Source organism: Molothrus aeneus, chromosome 7, assembly GCF_037042795.1.
Source record: "Molothrus aeneus isolate 106 chromosome 7, BPBGC_Maene_1.0, whole genome shotgun sequence".
Taxonomy (NCBI): domain Eukaryota; kingdom Metazoa; phylum Chordata; class Aves; order Passeriformes; family Icteridae; genus Molothrus; species Molothrus aeneus.
This window is the reverse complement of record NC_089652.1, coordinates 29140368-29164427: the sequence shown is the minus strand read 5'-3', so window position 1 is coordinate 29164427 and position 24060 is coordinate 29140368. Positions and strand designations below refer to the sequence as shown.

At 42.9% G+C, this 24060-nt stretch overlaps 1 protein-coding gene across 3 annotated transcripts in view; it reads right to left on the bottom strand.

Annotated features, from left to right (window-relative positions):
• The window catches only part of KALRN (kalirin RhoGEF kinase), a 464957-nt gene that overhangs the window by 35777 nt on the left and 405120 nt on the right, over nt 1–24060 (bottom strand). For 2 of the 3 annotated variants that reach the window (XM_066553090.1, XM_066553095.1), the window contains 13 exons: nt 20137–20420; nt 19243–19347; nt 15790–15885; nt 14066–14196; nt 10444–10510; nt 9022–9125; nt 7317–7386; nt 6659–6745; nt 5807–5899; nt 4679–4729; nt 4288–4365; nt 3237–3422; nt 32–203 (listed from right to left, as the gene is read on the bottom strand). In XM_066553090.1, coding sequence (XP_066409187.1) covers nt 32–203; nt 3237–3422; nt 4288–4365; nt 4679–4729; nt 5807–5899; nt 6659–6745; nt 7317–7386; nt 9022–9125; nt 10444–10510; nt 14066–14196; nt 15790–15885; nt 19243–19347; nt 20137–20420 — 1524 coding nt within the window. The remainder of the gene's footprint in view (nt 1–31; nt 204–3236; nt 3423–4287; nt 4366–4678; nt 4730–5806; nt 5900–6658; nt 6746–7316; nt 7387–9021; nt 9126–10443; nt 10511–14065; nt 14197–15789; nt 15886–19242; nt 19348–20136; nt 20421–24060) is intronic. The other variant, XM_066553091.1, reaches the window with a different exon arrangement.

Genomic DNA, 24060 nt, shown 5'->3' with positions numbered 1-24060 from the left:
TTGGGAAACAGAGCAAAGACCGTGTACATACCGTTTAGGAAATCGCGCTGTGTGTCCAGGACCTGGTTGATGTCCTGTACCCAAGCTTGTTTAATTTCTGGATTAGCTGCCTGCAAAATGACTCTCTCTGATGTTTCCCGGCTCATTAGAGCAAACTTGCAGGGATCATTATCCACATTTTCTTCAATGATAAGGTAGTTCATCTGAAACAAGCCAAGGTAAGCATTTTACAGGGAGCACGAGCAAACATTACACAATAATCAAAACTATTGCGAAATGTTCCTGAAAGTAATTAAGTGCAGTAACAAACTGTTAGATCATAATAAGAAGAATTTGTCTCATCTAGATATACCCAGATAAATCTAAATCTTAAATATGGTGCTTAATAAAGCTCTGACAGATGTACCAGACATCCACCCGCCTTGTCTTGAATTACAACTTCTATTTTAAGCAACACAGAACCTGACTGATGTCCTTTAAATTTACTGAAACCCATAAATAGACAAAAATGTTCCTATTAATATGTTAATAAAGTCTATCATCCCTCCAATTTAAATAAGTGTTTATATTTCTTGTTGTCTGATAAGAAAGTCTCAGTCATTATAGCATTTTAAAAATGGAATGGACTGTGCACAGGGATATAATGAAAAAAAGAGCAATTCTCCCATGATGCTCCAGCAGATCTTATTTCTAGCAGATTAGAGTCATCTGTGTGTAATCACTTCACTTGACTGTAGTCACAGATACTCTTTCTGGAAATCATATGGATGGGAATTTTGGCTGCTGTCCTGCCCTTGGGAGGCTTCTGTTTTAAGTGTACTCATAACTTTAGCTTTTCCTGAGATACTTAGAGTAGTAAACAAGAATAAGTTGGCATAGCCTCCCAAAAAAAACAAGAGAGGGAGTGTCTTCAAAAGCAGACAGACAAAAGCAGACTAAGGCAGTAATGTCCCCTAGAAGAAATCCATCTCTAATTGCTCTGATTATCTGTCAGGGTATGGAAATCCACTCCACATCAGAATACTGTCCAGCATTCAAGTTGCAAGATGGAATTAGCATCTGCCTTTGCTCCTGAGGGTCCCTGTGAAGTTCAGTGACAAGGAGGAACTCCCCTGACATGAGGACATGGAAAGGACAAGGACAAGGACAGACAGATGAACATGGACAGTGCTCTTGCTCCTGATCTGAGCTCATTTTCCTCTGGTTGATAGCCAAACCAATCCTGGTATGACTCCAGATAACAGATGTGTAGAGTCCCCTAACCCCCTATTTGTGTCTCAGGGAGATGCATTCATCAAGGCTTCCACTTTGGTATTTTGAGAGCCTAGAAGGTGTCCAACTGAGCAGTATCTGAGAAGGGATGTGAAATTTCTCAACACTAAGGACCTGATTGTGTAAAAAAGGGTTCTTCGCTAATGCAGGACAAGATGCTGAAGCTTCTGTCACAGTTTGAGTGTGACAGACCTTGGAGAACAATATCTGGGAGTCCCATCTCTCTGACAGACCAGAACAGCTGCATTTGAAGTCATATGCACTCTTTGCTCTGTGGCTGTGACAGAGGAAAGAAATGGGATCTGTGGTGCTGGCTCAGGTGGAGGCCCCACTGCAAGGTGGGGATGCTCAGGGCCCAGGGAGGCAGGGGAAGGTCGTGCTCCTCTCAGAGCCACAGCTCTTCCCTCTGGGAAACAGAGAAATGCAAAGCACTGAGAAGTTCAGGTGGGGGCTGGGGGGGTGGTGTGAGAGCTGCCAGCACACAAACTCCATGCTGAGGTGGGGGAGACACACATGGAGCCACAGGGGATCCCACACTTGCAGGAGACACTCAACAAGGGAATGAGCTGTTTGCCAAGCAGAAGAAAAGGGGCTGGAAAATTATCATACAAAAATTTTAAACTCAGGCAGTGGGAACAGCATTTCTTTCGTAGGCCGTGTAACTAGAAAAGCAACTCATACCCTTGAGGCAAGCTAATTTTATTGACATTAGCAGAGATTTATTTTTCTCTCTTTATCTACAATATACAACTCAGGAATTGTTTCCTGCAGATAAAAGCCTCATTGTTATATATACAATAAACTGAAGTAAAAATGATTCATACTATTTCCATCTCCAATTTTAATAATGATTTAAATCAGCAAAAAAGATAAAATCAAAGCTGATCATCTAAATGAAGATGATTGTTTATTTGTACACTTTGGGTTTTCCCTTTATGGCCTATTATTTGGTTAGAAACTATAAAATACACTGACTTGCAAATGGATATAGGCTTTTCAGTAAATGCTGCTGTTTCCATCAGCCAAGAAGACAACCTCATTTCAGTAAATATGCTGTTTACCATCAATTTGTTTAGTTATATATGTTAATATGCATTATTTCAGCTGATAGTGTTCTCTTCTATTTCATATTAATGCATCATTTAAGACTTAGAGCAAACACAATGCATTACCCCATGTCTCTTAACCTGTATCTTTGAAATCAATCAGCTTTGAATGACCCAGAAATTCAAATGAATCAGTGATTTTTCTCTTTCTGCAGGCACAGCAAAGGCTGTTCTACCAGGAGATGTGCAGCACTTATTCACTTTCACTGACCATTTCACAGGTTAACTTTGCATTTGTTAAACAAAGAAGTATTTCCACTGGTTACTTCAGCTTTCAGCTTTTTTAGCCCCAGCCCCATAATCTAGACAGATTATTTAAAACCAAAATGAATTTCTCAAAACTCTCTTTATAGTTTATCTGGTTTGTAATTCCTCACAGCTGTATTTTTAGAATTATGTGTGGGTTTATTTGTCTTTGAAATATTCTTGCAACATCCAAATTTGTACTAAGAGCACTCACCCAAATTAGGGAGAGTATTTCCAGAAATATCATATTAAAGGCTTGGTACTGACTTATAGTTTGGCCTAAAATAACTGTCTGGGTACTGTACCTTCGTTTACCTTTTATAATCATGCATAAAAGCAACTATTGTAAACGTCCTTTGACTACTGCAGGCTTTGTAGCAATATTTGCTAATTCACAGCTATGAATGATAGAGGATCTGCTCTGGCTGTGTTCCTTGTAAAAATGACCCAATAAATTTAGACAGCCAGTGGTCTACTTTGAGATGGTCTTAAGCAGCTTCTGATCCACTGAAAGGTAAATGCAAATGTTTTCTGCACATTGCTGTCCCCTATGACAGGATGAACCTTACATGGCCATCAAACAGACCATGCTTCTCCTTCTGCATTTCTTACCTTTATGCTCTTCTTGAACATGTAGCCTGGCGTTAGAGACCCTTTTCGAAGGAGTTCACTGAAGATAACTATTTGCTCAAAGAGAAACACCCTGCGCTCCTTGGGCCGCGACTGCACCCCGGAATCCTGCTCCGTCACGTAGAAGGTGTCCTGCTGTAGCAGCTTGCCTTGAGCTGTCAGTTTGCCCTGGGAAGCAGACAAGGCAGCAACATTACAAACCCTGACCCACTGTGATCCCACAAGGTGATATGCTCTATTTTATGCAGCTGAAGTTTTCCAGGGACCTGCATTCATGTGAGACACATCATATCCCCTCTGAGTTACCAAAGCAGCGATCTTGACCTCAGCTGAAGACAAACAACATAGGTTTTCCTTGCTCTCACTGCCACTGAGTATATAAAACCAACAGCAAGAGGTCTCAAGCAGACAGTTTTGTACACTTAATTCCAAATCCTGTTCCCATTATGCTGCTGTAGTGCTCCAGCCAAGAGCTCTCCGTCATGCCCTAAGCCAGCAGTCACTGACACAGCACCTCTGAATGTGCAAAGGCCAGTACCCACCTGTTTGCAGTGCATAAGACACTAAGACAAATCTTAATTCATTTTGGAGATAAGACTTCTCCCCAAAGCCTACACTGGCTTATTTACAAGCCACAAGGTGTACCCTGTGGGGTTGTAACTCCCAAGTCTCCTCTTGGATGTTGTTGAATTCGTCGGGAGCTCGGCAGGAGCTGTTAACATGTTAATAATGCCAGGTGACCTTACTAATAGGCAGGGCAGGTTGGTTCATCACTTATTTTGCTCTGGTAATAGGTATAATAAGTGTCATTAAAGCTTGCAGAAGCTTTTACAGACCTCACATTTTGAAGAAACAATATAAATTGTCACAAGTTTAGAGTGAGAGCTTTGACACCTCACCAAAGCATAGAGCTCAGCATTGCAGAAGAACAAGCCTTAGATAAGTTGCTTGGGTAGATTGTAGAGACAATCATATAAAGAGAAAGTAATTTTCCTTGCCTAGTAATTATTGTAAGAAGAATGCAAATGCATACCTCAAAGCCTTGGAGGCGACCCAGGTTCATCATGTCATTGCAACGTTTTGGTACAAGGCACATTAATTCCACTGCTTTCTGTTGAGGAAAAGGGATGTTGCATTATTACAAGAGAACCAGAGGGCTCCTGAAAGCACAGTGTCAAATAATGAAGTTCAATAGCACGATTGCTGTGCTCATGGCAAGGCCCTGATGAATAGATGTCTAAAAGAGGATGGTGCAGGACTGAAATGCAGGACTGCACCGTCATCTTTTAGTTCTGATTTATCTAAGAGAAATACCACATTTAGAATACCAGCAGGATCTTCAGCTACTGTCAAAGGAATACTGGGGTTTTCATTTCTCCACACAGAGTCCCATTAGCCCTATTGTCCAGGGCATGAAAAAGTACCTCTATCTCGGAGCACTCCAGACCAGCTTTTTCACTGTACCTCAGGAAGTCCTGGAGAAAGCAGAAAGGTTTGCATTAAGGCACTTCAGGAAAGAGAGAACAAAAGGCACCAGTTTGAAAAGGAAAAAGCATATTCAGTATGTGATTTTCTGAGAAGAAACTAATAGCTAATATTCATAAATTCATCTTCAGAGATTGCTGAATGTCATAACCACTTTAGAAATATGGAAAAGGGGTGTGGATGGTTCTGGAGAAGATCAAAGAAAAAAAGGCAAAGCTGGGGTTAGACCTTGGGATTGCTTATTTGGTCCCTGTCTTAAGCCACAAGACCACACAAACACACACATGAAGATTCTTCTTTTCCTTTTGGCATTTTGGGGAACACACTGCTGTGCCTTTGCTAGTGCTCAATTCCCAAACCTGGGCTGATGGCAGCCTGCTGGGGTCTAGCTCAAAAAAGAGGAGAAACCAGCTCAGAGCCCTGGTGCTGCTGGCGATTACAGGGTGGGTTCAGACATGCCTGATTTTAGATATTGGCTTCAGACCCCTCGGGATGAATTTTCAAAAGTGCTGAGTAATTGTCATTATGGATAAGTCACCATAAACCAGAGTGGTCAGGCTCCTTGGGGAAAAAATTGTGGCAAGCTCCCAAAATTTTAAGATGACAGATTATTTTGAAAATAAGTTTCTTCAGCTAATTTGAAGGCAGATATTCAGAAATGGAGGTATAGCATTTACTAGAAGCATGCCATTCAGCACCTAAGACAGACTTTAGCAGCACACTTGTGTATCTTTGTTCCAATTAAAAAAAAATTGAAAGTTTGCTCTGAAACTTCAGAGGAAGAAAAGTCCTATTTGAAGTGTAGTCTTCTATAAAAAAAAATTTCAAAAGAAAGTTAAAAAAAAATCTGTTTACTATCCTAAATTACAAACCACTCACACAGATGTGGCCTCCTGCTCTCTGGACACTTTCCACAGGCCTCTGTCACTGCATGCCCAGAGAGCAAACCTCTTTTCTCCTAATTTGATGTATTTATTCCTCAGTTAAGTCTAAGGCTGATTTAAAATAACAGCATCTAATGCAACATGCAGACTAGAGTTAAATCCAAACTGTATTTTTTCACTCACCTTGAGAAGAAGCTGGTATTTAGTTATTCTTTGAATGGGTTTAATCAAAAAGTCACTGATGGTCAGCCGTTGGCTTATTTCCTGCTGAACCTCCTAAAAAAAAGAGGATTAAAAACAATTGCAAACAATCACAGAGTGAGACAGACAACACGATAAAACGTCTCAGCAGAGACTTATTTCCACTGCAAGTTGGTCAGTTCTTAATCTTGTGTTTGCAAGAGGGAATTTCTGAGGATTTAAAAATGTGGCATACCCTATTTAGGCAAGGCCTGGCTAGAAGCTGTGACCGAGCTGGGAGGCGTTGGGAAGCTCTGGATCCCTCCTGCTCTGAGCTGAGCCAGCAGCCCAGCGAGGGCTGAGGGTCACTCTCCCCACTGCAGTGGGGATTAGCTCACCAGTGAGTCCTGCAGAACATCCTTCCCTTGTTAAACAAGCTGCTTTCACATTGCTATCGAAATGTGTCTAGTCCCAAAGGCTTCTTGAAACAGACAGAGTTACTGGGGATTTATGAGAGGCACCATCCAGCTCCAACAGCTTTTACCTCCCCTGTTGTTTGTACACTACTGATTTAAAAGTCTTGTTTTACTTGGAACAGAAATTAGTGCATTCGTGGTACTCTGAGGGCCACACACAGTTAGCACTGAATTAAATATTTATTAGAAATTCACAATATGAGAATTTGAAAGCAGTTAAATAATTACACTTTCTCCGAACGGCAGAGACCTCAGCACCCCGTGCAGTATCAAAATCTTCAGGAGTTTGTTTTAGGCAAAGCCCACAGGTTACAGAACAGTCTCCTTGACCTGGACTCAGAGCTGTAAGCAGTGATAATGTACACTGAGCTGTGCTTACCTCAAAGTAGGTTTCATACTCAGCTACTATATACTCAGAGCGGGGCTTGTTTTGGCAATACACCACGTACATGTGCAATCGCCGCTCCTGTGGAGGCAAGAGGCACAGCACCCAGTGAGATAATGGCTACCCTTCTGCTATTAAAAGGTGGCAGAAAGTTGCTATGATATTCCACTTGGTCTTCCTTATTTTTAGTTTAATCAAAGATTTAGTTTGCTAAAGCAGGAAATAAAATCGGTAACTGGTTCTGTTCACATCTGCACTTAGGCAAGGGGAGCTTTCTGGGTTGTGGCCAGTGAGAGATGTTATACCCAGACTGACAGGTCTGAAATTTCCTCTAGAGTTAAGCTTTGGCTAACATCACATGAACATGTAAATTGTAGCAGTTGGCAAGTACCTGCCATAATTGTATTTTGGCAGATGTCCTTGACCACATCAATTTTGCCCCCCAAAGTAAATTGTCTGCAAGAAGACAATGATTAATGCCTTTGTGCAATCCAGCTGCCCACTGGAAATGTGTAACTATAGGGAAACTTTATGTTTAAATTCAGTTTAGACACATAAAAGTATGGAGTCAACACAAACAGATGTTTTTGAAAAGGAGCCATCACACCCTAAAGGCAATTGTAGTAGGTATAGGAAACAAAACAAAACTTACATGCTTAATAAAAAGCTGTGCTAAACGCTCAGGTTCTTGAAGACATTTTTCCAGTTCACCCAGGAAAAAGCTAAAAGAAAGCATATGAACACTTCAGAACACTTCTTCAGGTCATCCCAGCAGCAAACTAGTCATCCTTCAGATGTAACAGTGACATTTTAACTCCAGGATTCAATAATAAATTAAAAGGTAAGCTTGGCTTCAGCCCTAATGGTGGGATTTCTAAATCATTAGATGAGAGCTGTGAAATGTGGAGGTCTTGTTTTGCAAACTGTCTTCTCTTCTTTACTCTGACAGTGGTTTCAATTTTCAGAAAGTGCTGATCACTATCTAATTGCATGATTTGCTTTCTTCACTGAGAAGTACCAAAGTAAAACCCTTCCATATACCACAATGCTTGTGAAAACTCAGCTTATGAAAACTCCAGTTTTACCAGGAATTCTCAGTTCCATGAGAAGATTTGGAGCACTGGTCAACATGAAAGAGATTGCTCTATGTTTCCACCTGACTAAATGAATCAACATGATTTTCTGGTGGAGTTATGGTATGTTCTATTTCCCACTGGTTTTAATTTCATAATAAATCACAATATCTAATTCATAATAGTCACAGCAATTCATAAACACCATCTCCATCTTGACTTGCATCTTCAGGGAGGTCATTCATTCTAGCTCAAATGCCCTTATCAAGAATATTCTGGAATGCCTCTAAGTGAGCTAAAAACTTCAGAAACACTGCTAGATTTTTCTATCTGGTAGGCAAATCCAGACAATCATCCTGTCCACTATCTTCCTCTTTTTCATTTCAGGATTTCAGTCTCAAATGCCTCCACAGATTTGCAACAGTAGCCAGATTTTGTGAGAGGACACACTTTCTGATCCCAAGAAATCCCAGAACTTCAAAAAATGATGCAAATTGGACAGATGTCCCAATTAAAAATCTCCATTGCTACCATTAGATACAGCTGCTTCCATAACCCAATCCTCTATAAATGCTACATTAATCTGCATTTAAATAGACTTCTTGACCCAGATATACAGAGCTAAAAATAGGGAATCTTTCCATTTGTGTTACAGAAAACTCCTATCCTCACACTTAATCAAGGAATGGCACTGGTAAACACATTCCATTTTCTGGTACCAACTTAAAGTGAAGCTTTCTCTGACATTTTTTAGTTTGTGATCACAAGGTCATCTGTCAGAACACAAGGACAGGCACAGACCATGGGATGAGCACCTATGGGACACATGACAGGAAGGATACTGTGCTTCCAGGGTGAGGGAAATGTCCAGAGCTGAAGGAAGATCCATCCCAATGCCCATTGTTCAAGTCTGTACATGCATGCTCAAAGTTTAGTTAGTTGGAGCAGCAGAGAATTTCTGAGTGGCAGAATTGAAATGATGACCATACTGTCCATAAGCAAGACATTGTTCACAAAGCTACATGGCAAATGGCCCAGGGCTTGTGTTTCCAGCAGCTTTTCAAAATATACTTCTAAGGAATGTAGTTCCCAACTCAGAGCTAAAAGCATCAACTTGGCCAAAGTATGCCAGGGCTTTCAGGTGAGAAGGACCTAGAAGCAATTTGCATTTTATCACCCTTCTAGCCACATACCACTGGTATTGTTAGCCTTTGTGATCCCATCAGCTGCATGTGAAGATGTTGCTGAGACACATCTTAAAGAGGAACTAAATGAAAAACTTACTCTTTGTGCCAGTCATAGATCTGATGAATATTGCCAAATACAATCTTGTCTTTCCCTTTCATATCTTCAGAAACTCCTTTTTCTTCCATCCTCTTCATGAAGCCCTTTAGGATTAAGGATCACTGATTCAGCAAAGGACTCATTTGAAGGGGGAGCACAATTACACCCTTTTTCTTTTTTAAAGAAGGAAAAGTTTAATGCCAGGATTTTTTTACATTGAAAATGCTGAAAATATCTTTCATACAATTTCAAACCAGAAACCTAAGTAGATACTTTAAATTACACAGTTTGCTTAAAAGAAAACTTTAAATGATCTGTTTAGAGTACCTGCAACACTTACAGAAAACATTATTAGATTTAATTGAAGTGACAAGTGCAATTTTAAGATAAAAGTTAAACAAAGTAGTTTGTCAAGCTCTTGGCTTCTCTGGTAAGAGGAGGAAATCAGACTCTATATAGAGTCTATACAGTCTATGGATAGAACTTTATCTGTATAAAGTTCTTTATCTGTATAAAGTTCTTTATCTGTATAAAGTTCTTCTGTTCATCACCATGAGCATCTTGTGGGAGCCAAGCAGTAAGTTTAGAGTCACAAGAACAGGATTCCTCACACCTCCTGAGAGTTTCTTTTGTAAGTCTTTGGAGCATGACAGCCCTGTCAGGTTTGCCAGTGGTGCATACATAACACAAATGTTTTCAAGTTTGGAAGCTATTGAAAATCACTGTTAGATAGACTGATAATTCTCTCTGGACCAGTGAATGCCACTAGTGAGTCACATGTCTCCAGTTCTGAGTTCTTGCTGGGAAAAAACCTGAACCCTGCACTGAGTTAGATGTGACAGGTGATCCCTAGGGATCAGCCAAATCTTTGCAAGTTGAAGCTTAAAAAAGAAGACTTGTTTTTAATGCAAAAATCCCTCAAACTCTCTTTTATCTCAGGCTTTTTTGCAAAACAATAATCTACAGGACACACATGCACCTCAACACAGTTCCAGGCCCAGCTTCTGGAAAGGTACTCAGACACAGGACATAAGTCCAGGTGCAAATTCAAGGAAAGTATGTGTTACCATTACCCAGTATGATGGGAAGAAAAACATTGAAAAAGTGGTAGGGTCATAAGTTAATTTTCCACCAATGCCTCCAAAGCTGCATTACAGCAAAAAGAGTTTGTCACAAGTAGGGTAGCCAAGAAAAACCTCTGCACACTGGAATTGAACCTAAAATACAACATTTGCTAGATGGAAACAAAAATAGTTTCCAAAGGCATTTCTTCTTGTTTCTGTCAACATGAGAAGGGGACCATGGAAGCAGACTGCAAAATAAAGCAGTTTGTTTCTCCTGCTGTATTTTTTGTTGTCACTTGTCAGCATGGTGCTTTTTAGTGGGAAAACATTTTGCATAGCAGGGTTTGCTTCAGCTCACCTCCACAACAATTCCCAAGTCTTTGACGTAGTCTTTTTCAGTCTGCACCAGCTCATTTAGGACAAACCTAAATAAAACAGAACACACAAGTATTTGACCATATTCCTTGATGTTACCATTTGCTCCTTTACCACATACAACCTCACCATAAAACCCCATCATCATCCAGATCACATAACACAACTCACCCTTCACTCAGAGCTCAGTGGAATGTAACAGACAAAAACATCACATGTCAGCTCAGAGCAGTTTCAAATCTCTTAACCATTCTTTCCTGCTATCCCTCTTCCCCCACATCCCAGGATGGTGCAAGAGCAGCAGCACAAACAGCTGCCTGTACCTTAAACTACCCCTCCCTGATCTCCTCTCCCCGTCCCCTACACAGCTCCCCTAGAATGATGGACACATGTCCTGACCCATTTTCCAGCAAGCAGGAGTGGATTCCTTGTCCCAGTCCTTCTAGCTTCACCCAAGATTCATCAATTAAGTATCAATCTGGAAGTTTCAAACACTTGGAAAAGAAATCCCCTCTCCTACCATAGCTAAGAGCTTAATCTTTTGGAGCAGGTAATCTATGTGTGGGTGTCAAATGTTTTAACTCTGATTTCAGAGCTAATAACCCCAGGTAGGGGAGTCGTCTGATGAAGGCCTTGATGCACGCAAACAACAGCAAGCTAAAAAAAGCCCCTCCTTTGTAACTCAAACTGACTAATCACATAATGTTCTTTTGAGGATAATTAAAAAAAGTTACAGCTTGCTGCAGACTTTGGCTCTCAATTATGCCAATACATAGATTTGGCATATGACAAATAAACTCCATCCATCCTCAAGTTTGGTATGGCAGTAACAAGGCTAACAAGACAGGAGTGCTTTCATGTCTGATATTGCTCTGTCCACATCAAACACCAGACTGACCCACTTGAAGTGATAGGGCTGAGGGCTAACAGTGCTAAGATAAAGCCTGGGAGGAAAAATCCAACCATACTGGCATTGCAAGGAGAGACTTAGTTATGAGAGGCTACTGAGAAAATAAATCCTGCTCCTGCTGTGCTTGCAACGTGTTCCTTGCTCAGACAAAGCAGAGGCAATACTTTGGCCATGTGGCAGAAAAAAGTCAAACAGCTTCTTGTTGGTTTGAGAGTGAAATCCAGCCCCCTTGGCAGCAGGCAGGGCTGGCAGCAGCCACACCAGACCCTTGTGCTCTCTGGAGCACCGTGCCAAGTTGTGCCTGGGCAGCAAACACGTGTGAGGCAAGAGCTGCTCCCAGAGAACATGGCCTGAGCAGGCGTGTGCTGCACAGCCCCTCGGGCTGCCTGACTCACTGTGCCCTTGGGACAGGCTCCACTGTCCCCTCTGCCCAGAGAGGAAGGCCAGGAGGGGACCTTCCAGCTGGCACCACCCCTGTTTGCACTGTTCCCAACAGGCACAGAGAGCTGCGGAGGGAACGGGAGAACCTCTCCCACTACAGGGTTACTGCAAGGATCACCCTGCCAAGTTCTGCTCTAAAAATGAAGCAGCAGGTACTTCTAGTATATAACACTGCAGGACATGCAGGCAGGTGTGTGTTTATTAAAAATCAGGTTTCTGGTGTACAGACAAAACCTGCCAATTCACACCTCTACTATGATTCAGGGTCTGCACCTCCACTGCTTACTTTAAATTCAGCTCCTCTCTTCCCAACAAGCAGGAAAATCAGCCTTGACCATCTCTACAAAGATTCTCTGAAGCCTATCTGATGCAGCACCTTAGAGCTACTCCCAAATTTAAGGTTTCTAAGTTGCACGTAGGCAAAAATTCAAGTTCCCTCGTTTCCTGCTCTGATAACAGGGAGCAAGGGCAGGGAGCTATTTGCAAAGTGCCCTGGTCACCAGTAGGTATTGACTACACAGCTGTATTTAAACTGACAGGAACAGGATTTCTGACTGAGTCTGAATAGCTGGATATCTTGGAAACTCTGTATTAGACCTATACTGAACAATGACACTCAATAAGACTATTGTCCTACTCCTCACAGAAACGCAGCAATCAAGCCTGATGGAATAAGGAGCTTCCTCAAACCAGGCTAACTACTGGATGTGCAGCCAGGAACAGAGGACATTGCTGCCCATGCCTGTGCAAGGGTTCAGCTGCTGTTTTGTGGGGATTGGAGGGTCACAGCTCGAGCTGGGAGATCAGCTGCCTCACATGACTATGGAATTAAACCCAGCAAGCTGCAGGGACACAGAACACAGACACAAAGGAGCTGGAGGGGAGACAGATGTCTTGTGCTGAAAGTCACTAGCAGGTGCTCCTAAACATCCTGGTGTTTAGGAATTCTGGCAGCTACTAATTGCCCATAATGGGCTGCCAGTTCCCTGCCAGAAGCGTTCCTGTAGCTGAGCTTACAGTGGCAGAGGTCTCTGCACTAAAACTGCAACCTGCACTTAGCTGCCAGCCACCCAATTAATGAATTGCTACCAGAGGAACTCCAGATCCTGCAATACTGAGGAGTGTCTAGGAGACAGTCATGGGCAGAGGTTCCCTGCAGGAAGGCTGACAGCTGCCTTTTAGAAAACTTCTGCCATTCAGGAACACATCCAGGACTGTCATGTCCTTGTCAGCTGCTGGGAGTTGCTCCAGTCCCTCACTGTATCCCTTCTCTGGTTTCCTGAAACAAACTGCAGAAGCAAATGATGGCTTTCACAGACCTGTGACACTTTGCTCCTACTTCATCTTCTACTCTTAACCACCTCCTTGTTCTTCCTCACTTGGCACCTTTCCCAAATGGGGTGCTCTTCTTCCACCTCTGACCTTACCACACTCCCCTGAGAGCTGTATGGAACATCACTTTTCTCCTCAATCTACCATTTGATTAGATCATTGCAGTTGCTGTTGTTAGTGTAAGAGGTGATACAAAGGAAACAGCCACCTCAGCTTTCTTTCATATAATTGTTGATCCTGTTGCTCAAATTCTCTGTGTTCTTCAGCTGAGCACACATTTAAGAAATGCTTTAATCATTATAGGCTTTGAAGGAAAAATCATTATTTTTCTTAAATTTAAGGGGGTGTACAGCTAATTTTAAAAAACAACTTTCATGAGCTGTCACCACTTCTTTTTTCTCCCATTACCATGAACATGAGAGTTTCCCAAATGGAACTTTCTTTGCAGTGGCATGTTTCCACCACATGCATCAGATGCATCTGAATCTTGTCCCTTCCTTTGCTAATAATAAGGGCAAAAAATATCTCTTTCAAAAAATCCTAGGGAGATTTTTCTTTTTCTCAAAGATAGCTAATAAGGTCAACACATATCCCCCCTCTGAGAGCTGATTTCACCTCTGGCAATGCTGTAATTACCAATGCAAACATCTCAGTAATACCTGTTGAGCTCTTCAGAGGCTTTTGCAGCAATAGATATTTGCTATCTGGTGCAAAAGCTGTACATTTTAGAATGATGATGAAGTTCCTGTGTGTGGAAGTGCTTTTATGAAGTGTTTTTACACGTTAAGAAAAACAGGAATCAAGCAGAACACGGTTTTACTCCCAGTTCCATAGTCATTCACTGACTACAAAGTACTCCTGGAGTGCTGCTGTGTGTCCTCCTGGGGTACATATTTTGGAAAGAACCAGTAACACAACTTACATCCTGCCTCTCATTGCTTTGGCTTTTTGTTCCTCTTCAAGGTTTCGTGGGGGAGTTGAAGGCGTCATTCCTTCATTCAAGCAGCCAGTGGCATCTTTTAAGCCTCCTCGGTAAGATCCTCCTTCAAGGGTCTAAAAAAACCCCAAAGAACAATAGAATAAAAATAAACATTCTCCTTGAACTTCAGCATCAGTATTCAAGTCAGTTCTGCAACCAACACTACAAAGTACTCAGAAATACTCTCCTGCAGAATTTCATAACCAAACTAGTTTTAGGTTGATGTAGGACTCCACAAAAAAAAGTGGAGTTGTCATCCTCTTGTTAGAAGGTAGAAAAAGACGTTCCAGTAGATCTGAGAAAAAAAACTTCTTCCAAGTTATTTCAAATCAACCTGGAAATATCCTGATGTCTCAATCAGGACCATTGTTAGGCTACATGTGGTTAAAAGCTCCTCTGCCAAAAGCTGGATGAGGGATGCTTGTAGTAAAATAAAACATGAAATAGAAATAGATGGACACATAGTAAGGTTCCACAATAATAAATGTTTGCCCCAAATCCCTTGAAAGTAGTTGTAATAGTCTAATAGACTGCATGGGGGGGAGAGAAAATAAAATATCATCAAAAAAATATGTCTGACTGGATTAATGAAATACTTTTCAGTTTGTTAGTCCCTCAATGGAATAAAACTATTTTAAGTGAATTTTCTGGGAATAGTCTTCTTGGCTTCCCATGCCACAAAGAGCTCCTTTACCACTCATGCCTTATCAAGCGCGCTGTAAACACTGACTCTTTCATGTACCACATCTCAAACTGAGAAAATACCAAAGTCTTCTGAAATTATTCACTAGGTAAAGATGCTTGCTCAGAGTTTCAGTAATTTAATGATCACTGTGGGGATTTTTCGATTTTTTTTACTCTCTTCATCATTCCAGTAGATGTAAGGAAATGAACCTTTGTAGGCTCATCATATCCCTGCTTGTTAATTATGTTGAACTTGTTAGATAAAGCATTTAGCTAATTTTAGAGGTCCTGGGACATGTAGAAAAAACTGTAGCTTTGATATTAACATTTTTGAACTGCACTGGGAAAACTTAAAAGGAGCCAGGATATGACACAGGATTTACTCCTTGTCCACCAGACATGGGGATCAGACAGTGAGAACACACGATATGAAATTTTTGAACAAATTAATCCCAGAGCATTTTTATTGCTTATTCCACTCCCTGCAAGAAAGAGTTGACAAGGCAGATTAAAAGTGACACATGAATCTTTGTAAAATTAAAGCACAGCTGTGATACTTCAAGCAGTTCTACTCTTTAGAGAGTCTTTTCATCAAAACCAGAACACCAAACAAATTCACGTTGGGTAGTAAAACCCCTGTGCCTCAGAACACACTTTAAAACAAACAAAACATCCCACTGTGTAAAATATTTGAATACTAACAAGACCCCAGACACTGTAGAGTACAGTATCTCATGCTCTGCAAAGCCCACTCCAGAAGTGACTTTTGACCATGCAGTGCAGAGCCTATGTGAGATGCAGGCTTCATCTCACAGGGGAGCAAAATATTGGACGCTACTGGGAAGCAGAGCACAGAGGGTTAATAAAAGCAGAGCAGATGAAGGTAGAAAGCAAGGAAACCAGAACAAGAGGAAGCCTTTAAAGCCCTTCCTTAGATCACACTGGGCCTGTTGTGTACACAGTTTTCACAACACTAAACTTACCAGCTTAGTTTTGACCAACTTTTCTATTGCACTGACAAGATCCGCAGCAGTTGGGACATCGGAGGAGCTCTGTCGAGCAGCTAGCAAAGAAGAGGACTGCAAGACACCAGGTGGCAAAGGAAAAGCAAGTTAGCAGGATGAGAAGGGAGAAGGAAACCAGGTGGTCAAGTGAAGAAGCTTCTGAGACAGGAGAAGGAATGTGGAAGGGGAGCTGGAGGGCGAGAGGGACGCATGCAGGTCAGGTGAGCGAGTGCTGCTGTGTGAGACAAGCATGGAATTGCCATCCACTTCTGGCTGCACATCTCCCTGCAGCAGCTCCAAGACTGGAACCAGGGAACAGCATCAAAGAACTGAAGTTCATTTACAAACAGGTTACAATTCTCTTAAAGTTGGTTCCTCATTCTAAGGCCATCTACAGTCTTACAGGCTCCAGAAAATTGATTTTCTTACTGCAAATGTAAGAAATTACCCCCTCCCCCATACATGCATATTTGATAAAAGCAGTTAAGCACAAGGTACACATGGCATTTCAGGCAGTAGGGGAGGGAGGCAGGGGGGAACAAATCATCCCCCATCCTTTCCTCAGAGATCAACTGCAACTTAAGATGACATCTTCCACTCATGCAATTTCAGTCACCTAAAACTCTTCTGTCCCCTCTCTGCAACCACTGGAGGCAAAACACCTCTACACACCCCACCCCTCCTGGGTACCTGGCACAGGAGGGCAGAAAAACTCTGTTTTAATTTAAGGTTTTTGCTCTACAAGGGCAAAATCATCCCTTGACTGCTGTCCTAAGAAACCTCAGTATGAACACCCAAACCCACTTGATAGCTATGGGAATTGGGATTTATTAGCTCACCTGCATATACATTTCTTCCTGACTCAAACTAAAGCCCTGACTAAAACCACAAGCCCTTGGACAACCTCCTTTTGTTGTCAGGCTGACACAGACTAAAGCATGGCTAAATTTTTATAAATCATGAAGAAGCTTATTCATCCCTCAGCTGCTTAATGAAAGTATTGTGGAGGGCAGCTATTTCAGTGAAGTCACTGTGCAGGTGCCAGCAAACACCCATCTGAGATTCAGCAGTGCTGGGGAGGGAGATGGGGAATGGGATGGCAGGAATTAGGCAGCTGGCCACCCTTTTTCAGCAGCCCTTTGGGGAGGCTGCTCCCTTTGAGTGACACGTGCCCAGTACAACGAAAAAAAAAAGCAAAGGAGATTAATCCTAACCAGAAGCCTTGTGACAGAACAGAAACATGAACACACTGCTACTTATCAAGTTGTCTTTCACAAATGATACATCTAATCAACAGTTCTAATTGCAACAACAACAAAAACTACAGGTAATCAGGCTGGTAATTGAGGAATTAGGCTGGTAATGAAGGAATCTCATACTAATGTAAAAACTCAGCCTGCCTGTTTCACCTGCAATGCAGACGGATGTGTTTAGGAAAAACAAAAAGACTGAAAATAAGGACTTTGAAGAGATACTGGACAAATACATTGATGATAAGTGCCAAACACAGCCATTCTAGCAGGAGGAGTCCAATTTTTGGAGGCATTAAACAGCTGTTGCTGTCACTTATTTTAACTGAAATTGCTCAATATCTCTGAAAAGTAAATAACTGCAGGATTCTAAAGGAAGCATGAAAATATTTGCTGCCTACAAGAATCCCAGGGTTAAATAAAACTTCTGTGATCAACAAGAGTCTGCTTTGAGTAAGAAAAATAGAAATACGGTACTTCTATTCTTCAGGAACAAAATTATGAATTTCTAATATGAAAAGATCTCGCAATGTGTCTTTATGAGAGCCTCCAGGAGCAGTGAGGCACAATTACTGCTGCCTGGCAGATGGACTCAGGGAAAAAGTGTCACCTCCCATACATGCAGACATCTCCTACCTACCACAGCTACTGCCCCACACTGCTGCTGCTGGTCCAGCCTAAGCGCATGCCTGTAAGCACAGAGGGAGGACATGAGCAGGACACTGTGCTCAAATCAACACCATTAAAGAGCTTTCAGCTCCAGCATGGCTCAAACATTGCTAATATGGTGCTCCTGTGCCAGGAAATTCAGGACCCTATGGGCTTAAGTTTTTTACCCCTTTGTGCAAAGGTTGGATAGGGCAAGAAAAACAAGAGGATAAAAAAGGGGGTTCAGATGCATCTTGCTCTATTTAATTTTCTGTTTTAGGAGTGGGTGAAGAAAAAGGATGCCAAAACACTCTGTAAAGCTCAGACATCTGAAGCAGAAAACAGCTTAGTTCCATGACATTTATGCTGTCAGAAACATATTTAAGAAATCCTGAAATCACATGGCATGTTGGACACCAAAAACAGTGACCTGAGCTGCAGCACTTCTGTTTTTCTTAAAAAAAAAAAAAAACCCAACAAAATAAAACCATCTCCCCAAAACCAAAAAGCAAACTAAGCCCCAAACATTTAGCTAAACACCATGGGGAACAAGGCAGGAGCAATTGTGCTGGGCATGGATCCACCAGGGCTCTGCTCTGCTGACCTTTCGCCTCTGCCCCTCACCAGAGAGCCATGAGCACACAGAGCGCTCCGAGGGCAGGAGTCCACAGCTCCAGCTGCTTCCTTCTGCTCCTGCTGCCACCACAATGTCATAACATTTCCTGACAGATTAGCAGCAAGCCCCCAAATCCTTTACTCCATCATTCTGCTCCTTGAGTCCCAGAAATATTTACATCCTCCTCTCTCTGTATTTCCAAACTTCGGCTTGAACCTTCCCCAAGAACATTCTGGGTTGTTTTGGTTTTTCTTTCCTGACAATTTATTAATCTCCCCTATCCTTGCCTCTTTGCCTGCAGCAATTACAATCAGAGGACAGCAATACAGAAGTGGCAGAGCTAAAAACAGATGCCAGCAGGAAAGCAGGAAACTGAAAAACAGAAGGATGGTTTTCTACAAGGGAGATGACAGCACCAGGAAAGGCTGGGGGGACATGTACAGACAAAACTGGCTCTGAATGCAAACCACTGTCTCAGCCACATTCACAGGCTCTCACCCTGAGTCCAACACAGGACTCTGCAAGCCACAGGGCCAGTTACCACAGCAAATCCTGACTTAATGTCAGAGAACTACCACCACCAGCATGGTGCCACCAAGCACCATTTCCACTGCTACAGCCAGACACTAGCAGCACTTTTCAAACAGACGTAGCAAACACAAATTATTGATCTGAAGGGAGTTTCTGCCCACACACAGCACAGCACACCATCCACCTGCCATGAAACAGGGCTAAATTGCTTATCTAGCACTGTTTGTAAATTCACTTGGAAAAAGGTATTAGATTATGATTTGTACACAGGTGACTCTTATAACCACAAGTCTAGGCCCTTGATACCAGGAGACCACTAGAAACCACTGGATATAGCTATGCAAGAAATGCACTCAAACAGAAAAACTATAGTAAGGGAAGCCTTACCATATCATCTTGGGTTGGATCATTGTCAAAAATCTTCATGGGAGGAGGAAGAGGAGTGTGAGACTCTTCATCTGCTTCATCTTCTCCCCAACCTTTCTTGCTCTTCTGAAGAAAAGTTAAATACAATTAGAAACAGGGACAGGATCCTTTTATCTTTTCAGTTCAGTATCGTGTTGGAAGGAGGGAATTACAGGTAATGGAAGAGAAGCAGTAAAGACATAAGGTTTTGCTGGTTAATCCTGGTGCATTCTAAAGCTTACAGAAATACAGTTTATAGGTCATTCATACAGCTAAGGCAACTACATCTGTCTGTATGCTGACAGAATAGTAGTTTTTTCATTTAAATAAAAATGGTTTAATGTACATTTTTAAAAATGTGTTCCTCTTATTTGAGTTCAGTTAGTACCTTCTGCATTTTTGGTTTTTAAGTCCTCATTCACTTTATCAGGAAAGTGCCATTCTGGTGGAGAACATGCCTGCAGAAAAACTGCAGGTACAGCTACACAGCAGATTTAACAGAAACATGGCTATTTCTCGGAGTATTTTCATTCAATAAGGAATTACAGTGCCATGGTAGCATAAAGGGGATATGAACCTCAGCAGAAACTGATAACAGCTGCTCAAGAATAACTTCATTTCTCTCCATGGCAGCTTTCTAGTAGGCTATTAAAAAACTTAATCAAAGGACAACAATATATGCAAACTATGAAGCACTATTCCTTATAAATTCCATTTCCCTTTGGATGATAAAGCTGTTTTGCACCAATGAAATTTTATGTATGATTCGCTGCTCCCTGCAGACCCTAAGGGAGCTGCATTTACTCAAGCATGACTCACACCCCACGGAGGAGATGGTATTTCCCGTAACAAAAACCAACAAACACCGGCACACACCTCATCTGCGCTGTCTCCCTGAGGAGTAGTTTCATCTCCAGTCTTTGGTGAGCCGAGGTCAAAGCTTTTCCTGCCATCTCGCACCTTCTTCTGTTTCTTGATGTGGCTCTCGGTCTTGCCGCTGTTCAGGCGGCGCACGGGGCTGGTCAACCATTTCTTCAGGGTGTTGGTCGAGCGCTTGGGGCCCGGAGAGCTCTGGATGGAGTTGAGGGATGGCTGAGGCTGTAGGTTGGCCACGGAGTCAGACTTGCCCCCGTTGTCGTTGGCAGAGACTGAGTACGCGTCTGCAAGGAGACGGCGCAGGTGAGACCTCATCCCAGCAGCCCTCTGCTCCCACGGCACCCAGCACCACAGTACTGCCTGCCTTGGGGAAAGGCTTCGTGACCTATGGACTTTATGCAAACTTTATTGCACGCCAGAGAGAGGAATATGCCCTGCAATGGGCATTTCCCACAATCTCACACGCCTCTCTCATTTCCTACCACGCTATCTGTCCTTATGAAAGATCGCAGACAGCCGAGGCTTTTATATGCAGGGTTTTATTCAGGTTTTTTTATGGAAGCCTGATTTTCATGCTAAGTGCTGAATTTCTCAGCTTCTTCCTACAATTTCATTGTGAATTGCCAGGAAGAAAATAAGCACAAAAAAAGAGACCTACTACAGGAGACCTGACAGCCACCAACACATTGTCAGGTTCCATAATTGTTTCTCAGCTGTTTCCTGGCCCCAATGACATGATTTAGTTAGACTACTTATTAACTTTGAAGCACCTTAAAATTATCTCCTTTGCCTTTGAAAGCAACCTGCCAGAAGAGTTCACAAATTCGCTAGAACTAAGAAACTGGAATTACAAAAGATGACAAATTGTTCAAACCAAAGGAAACTCTCAATAAGGTTTAAAATTAAAAAATAGTTTCATTATACGGAAGCAGGAGGTTCTGCTGAACTGCATCCAACCTCAGTTACTGATACACATGTTCAGACTGGCACCTTAGAAAGGGCTGCAACCTTCCTTACTCCCCCCAAATGCAACAGACCAAAGATGTACCAATGTCAGCAACAAACAAGTTGCTCAAAGATTTCCCAATTGCCCTTCAGGAATAAGTGCTCTGCTTTCAATTTTCTGAAACCATGTTAAGGCAACTCCCTCCCCTCCCTATCAGGGTCTGAGATGTTTAATCCCCACACAGTTTAAGATGAAGATGCTTTACAAAATTCAGACACTGTGACACTCCTTTAAGAAGCATCTCAGGCTGTACATCATAAAAGAGCCAACTAATGTGATTAAACATTTTTTACATTGTTATCTCTGAATCTTTTATCTGTCCCAGCAGAAACCAAAATCCTAAGTTACAACACATGAAAATAAACTGCTGCACCCAGATATTCTCAGTTCAGCAATAAATACCACTAGAGATGCTGGGTTGTACACATGCTGAGGGAGAGCTACTCTTGCAGAGAATCACTACCTCTATTGTTTTAGCAGCCAGTTCCTGCTACCTGCATGAAGAGATCATACTCCCTTTGGGCAGAGCTGCTGCTTGCAGCTGTCTGTGCACGGAGCAGAGATTGCATCCTGCCTTGTCTGCCAGTTTGCACAATGCAGACCAGGAGAGTCAGAATGTTTTACAGCCATACACAGCATCAGTCAGAAGTTGAACCAGTAAGTTATTACATACCTGAGGTCAAAGGTTAAATTTTAGAACATACAGAAATAATTTTAACAAGCTAGAGAAAGTCAAAGTTCACTTCCCAGACAAGAAGAAAATCTCAATCATCTGTTTTTTGACAAAAGGACTGAGTGCAAGAGGAACTGAGAGGAGGACAGGTTCCAGGTGGAGCTGATCCCAGGTGGAGCTGCTGGGGATTTTGTGGCATTCCTCTGTAAGGGCAAAGTAGCAGTCTTATCTCCAAAAGGCCTGGGGTTTAGCCAGCTCCTGCTGATGTTATTTCATGTACACGAAGTAGCGCTAAATCAACGAGTGACAGATAATGTTTGTCAGGGGCCAGCTTATCTTCCACTCAACAGGCTCTGGATAGCTCTCCCTGCAGGCTCCACGTGATGCTCTGCGAGTTTATCAGTGCCCTTGCGTCAGCAAAATGCAGGGTTTCACCATGGTGGGTTTGATTTTCCAAGCGCCCTCGTGGCCCTGGCGGCACTGAAAGCCCCACAGGCAGTGGGGGAAGCTGGAGGGTTCTTGGCCAAAGGGCTTTGCTTGGTGCCCAAAGGTGCCCTTACTCCTACTGCTGCTGCAGGAGGATGAACTTTGGGAATTCCTGCAGCAAAGGGAGCTGGGCTGCAGTCAGAACGAGAAATGCTGCGGGGCTGCTACTCCAGAGATGATTTGGGGTGAGAAGATGTATCACAGACTCGCTGCCTTTGCTGGGGACTGGGCTCAGTGGGAGGCAGAGGAGAACCAAGGATGAACTGATCCCACCACATCTCAGCTGATGAACAGAGAGGTTTTTACTACACCTTGTAAGTAACACAGTCCAACCCCCACCTCCAGTCCACAGCAACTGGACTTAAAGTTAGCCTCCCTTCCCTTACCAAAAGTTAAATTGGTAAAATTGGTTAAATTCCATTCATTAGCCTCCCTTCCCTTACCAAAAGTTAAATTTGCCAATTTAACTTTTGGTAAGGGAAGGGAGGCTAATGAAGCCTGAGACAACCCCAAGAGTTTGTTACTGAGATGCCAATCCTATCTCAGTCCAGTGGGCTTGAGGCAGGGCCAAGTCCAGGAACCCTGATGCCTGTGAAGGGGCAGGAACCTCTCTTCCCAGAGGGAAACACCCCAGAATTTACCAGCAAGGTCAGGCCCCAGCCTTGCTGCCTCCCTCTCCTTTGCCCAGCAGCACAGCCACAGCTGGAGCACGGACAGACACACAGCACCTCTCCTGCCATGGCACTCTGCTCAGCTGTCCCGGGGAAGTGATGGTCAGTAATCCTGGCACTCCCAGGAAGGCAGCACATGGGCAGAACCAGTCCCAGTCCCAAGCTGGCCCACAGCCCACCCTGCCTGCTTGTAATAATTTTGACACCCAGATCCAGGAACCCTCTGCAGATTGAACATCAGAGTTTCAGAGTCACCAGCCATAACAAAAGTCAACCCACAGTTTTCCAGAGGGAGGCTGTTAACACTGTTCAATGATCCCACCGGAAAAGGCTCTGGATTTTCCTGCTCAAGGTCATGCCTTTGGTGATGAAAAAGGCTGTTCACCAAAGGGTTACTGCATGCTGGTCGTGCCATGCAACCCCGTCAGATGTGAAGTCCCTCTCTTTCTCCTTGTTAACTGAACTGCTCTGGCTGAGCACAGTAAGGCATCTGGGACAAAGCCCACACTTTGCCTGGCCCATGCAACCCAAGACTGGAAACATGGCCTTATTTTGCCTGGTAAGGCAGTCTCTGCTGGCTGAGGAATAGGCAGGGAGGTGGGAGAGAAAGGCTGGCATGAATTTCCCTTCTCCCCAGCCACCATGAGAGTCCTTTGACGTTGGGTGACTTTTATCTCTGCCCACGCCCTACACTGGTACAAAGCACTTCCATCTCACCATCCCAATTCCCACTGCTACCAAACATGCCACACCAAGAATCCACATACAATGTTCATAACCTTTTTTTTTTCTTTTTCAAAGGAACTGCAAATTTGGGTACATTTATGAGTGAGTCACATTTGCAGTTTGCCGGCCCTGGTGAGAATAATCTCCTTTGCACATAAAGCAGGTCACATCAACATGGTTGCAGAGGCAGGACTGGAGCTGAAGGAAGAGCAGAGCTCACAAAATGAGAGAAAGAAACAAGAAGCACAAAAAAAAATCTGCCAGGAAAGACCTTGCAGACAACCTCCTGAGCCACGTGAGCTCTGCTCTGCGGCACACATGGCTACAAACACATTAATCATGACACTCGATACTGGCCCGAG